Source organism: Apaloderma vittatum, unplaced genomic scaffold, assembly GCF_000703405.1.
Source record: "Apaloderma vittatum isolate BGI_N311 unplaced genomic scaffold, ASM70340v1 scaffold33494, whole genome shotgun sequence".
In the NCBI taxonomy this organism is placed as follows: domain Eukaryota; kingdom Metazoa; phylum Chordata; class Aves; order Trogoniformes; family Trogonidae; genus Apaloderma; species Apaloderma vittatum.
In genome coordinates, this window is record NW_009714914.1 from 1 (window position 1) to 1,392 (window position 1,392).

General features: G+C 60.1%; 1 protein-coding gene across 1 annotated transcript in view; it reads left to right on the top strand.

The window, feature by feature from the left end:
* Positions 1–135: 135 nt before the first annotated feature.
* The window catches only part of PDZD7 (PDZ domain containing 7), a gene marked incomplete at both ends in the record, with an annotated part of 1,607 nt that continues 350 nt past the window's right edge, over positions 136–1,392 (top strand). Inside the window, 3 exons of the mRNA XM_009868934.1 lie at positions 136–289; positions 685–859; positions 1,195–1,371. Of these exons, the coding sequence (XP_009867236.1) occupies positions 136–289; positions 685–859; positions 1,195–1,371 (506 nt within the window). The remainder of the gene's footprint in view (positions 290–684; positions 860–1,194; positions 1,372–1,392) is intronic.

Genomic DNA, 1,392 nt, shown 5'->3' on the forward strand with positions numbered 1-1,392 from the left:
GTGGCCAGGGGTTGCAAACACCGGGGTTCCATGGGTCTAGGGGAGGGAAAAGTGGTCCTGGGGCTGGGGACATCTCCAGTGGGAGAGACATCCCTTGCCGTTGCTGGCACCCAGCCCGGATGATGTGTCCCATCCACTGTCCTTGCAGCAAGCAGCAATGAGAGCGACATCATCAACGCCATCACGGTGGAGAAGAGCGTGGATGGCAAGCTAGGCTTCAGCGTCCGCGGCGGCTCCGAGCACGGGCTGGGCATCTTCGTCAGCAAAGTGGAGGAGGGCAGCGCTGCCGGTAAGTGGGACAGGGCAATGGACACCGTTGGGGACAGGCACATGCCAGCAAGACCTTTGGGGAGCTCCCAGTAATGTGGTGCCACACAACAATGCCACCCTTCATGGTGGCAAGCCACCATTTGCTCCCTGGCTGTGGGTGTTTCAGGCTTCCCATGGACAAGGACAGTGGACAGGAGTGGGGAGCCCCATGCTGATGGCTTTAAGCTCCATCCCAAGCCACAGTGAGGTGACAAGCCCTTCTATGTCTGCTCTGGCCTCAGTGTGATTGCCAGGCATCCCCATCTTGGTTCTCATGGGGTTCAGATCAGGTTGGGGACACATTTAGGGATGGGACATGAAAAAAGAGCATCAGTGCCAGGCGAGGTGCCCAGCCGAGCCACGTGCCCCTTGCAGAGCAGGCCGGACTGTGTGTTGGTGACAAGATCACAGAAGTGAACAGCGTGAGCCTGGAGAACATCACCATGAGCAGCGCTGTCAAGGTCCTTACTGGCAACAACCGCCTCCGCATGGTGGTCCGGCGGATGGGCCGCGTGCCAGGCATCAAGTTTTCCAAGGAGAAGACAGCGTGGTGAGCAGTGTTTCCCCCATGCCAGCACCCTGAAGCTTAACCCCAAGGAGAGCGTGGTGGGAAGGCTCAATGGGGGGCAGATGGGGCACAGGGAGGAGCTGGTGGGGCATGTGGGTGCTGTCAGAGGTCTCTGACAAAACTGGGGAGAGCCTAGGATGGGATAGGATAGGAATGGGGCAGAATGGGATAGGAAGGTCCAGAGCAGGCAGGGCATGGGCAAGCCCCATCCTCAACAACTCCCATCCTCATCACTCTCCTCCTCTGGGTGACACCAATGGACTCATCCTGCTGGAGGAAAAACCCCCCTGCGCCCCACCCCTGCCCCTATGCTCCAGGGTGGACGTGGTAAACAGGCGCCTGGTGGTGGAGAAAAGCGGCTCAACGCCGTCAGAGAGTGGCTCTGAGGACGGGCTGCGGCGCATCGTCCACCTCTACACCACCTCCGACGACTACTGCCTGGGCTTCAACATCCGCGGTGGCAGGGAGTTCGGCCTTGGCATCTACGTCTCCAAGTATGGCCGCCCCGGGGAGCA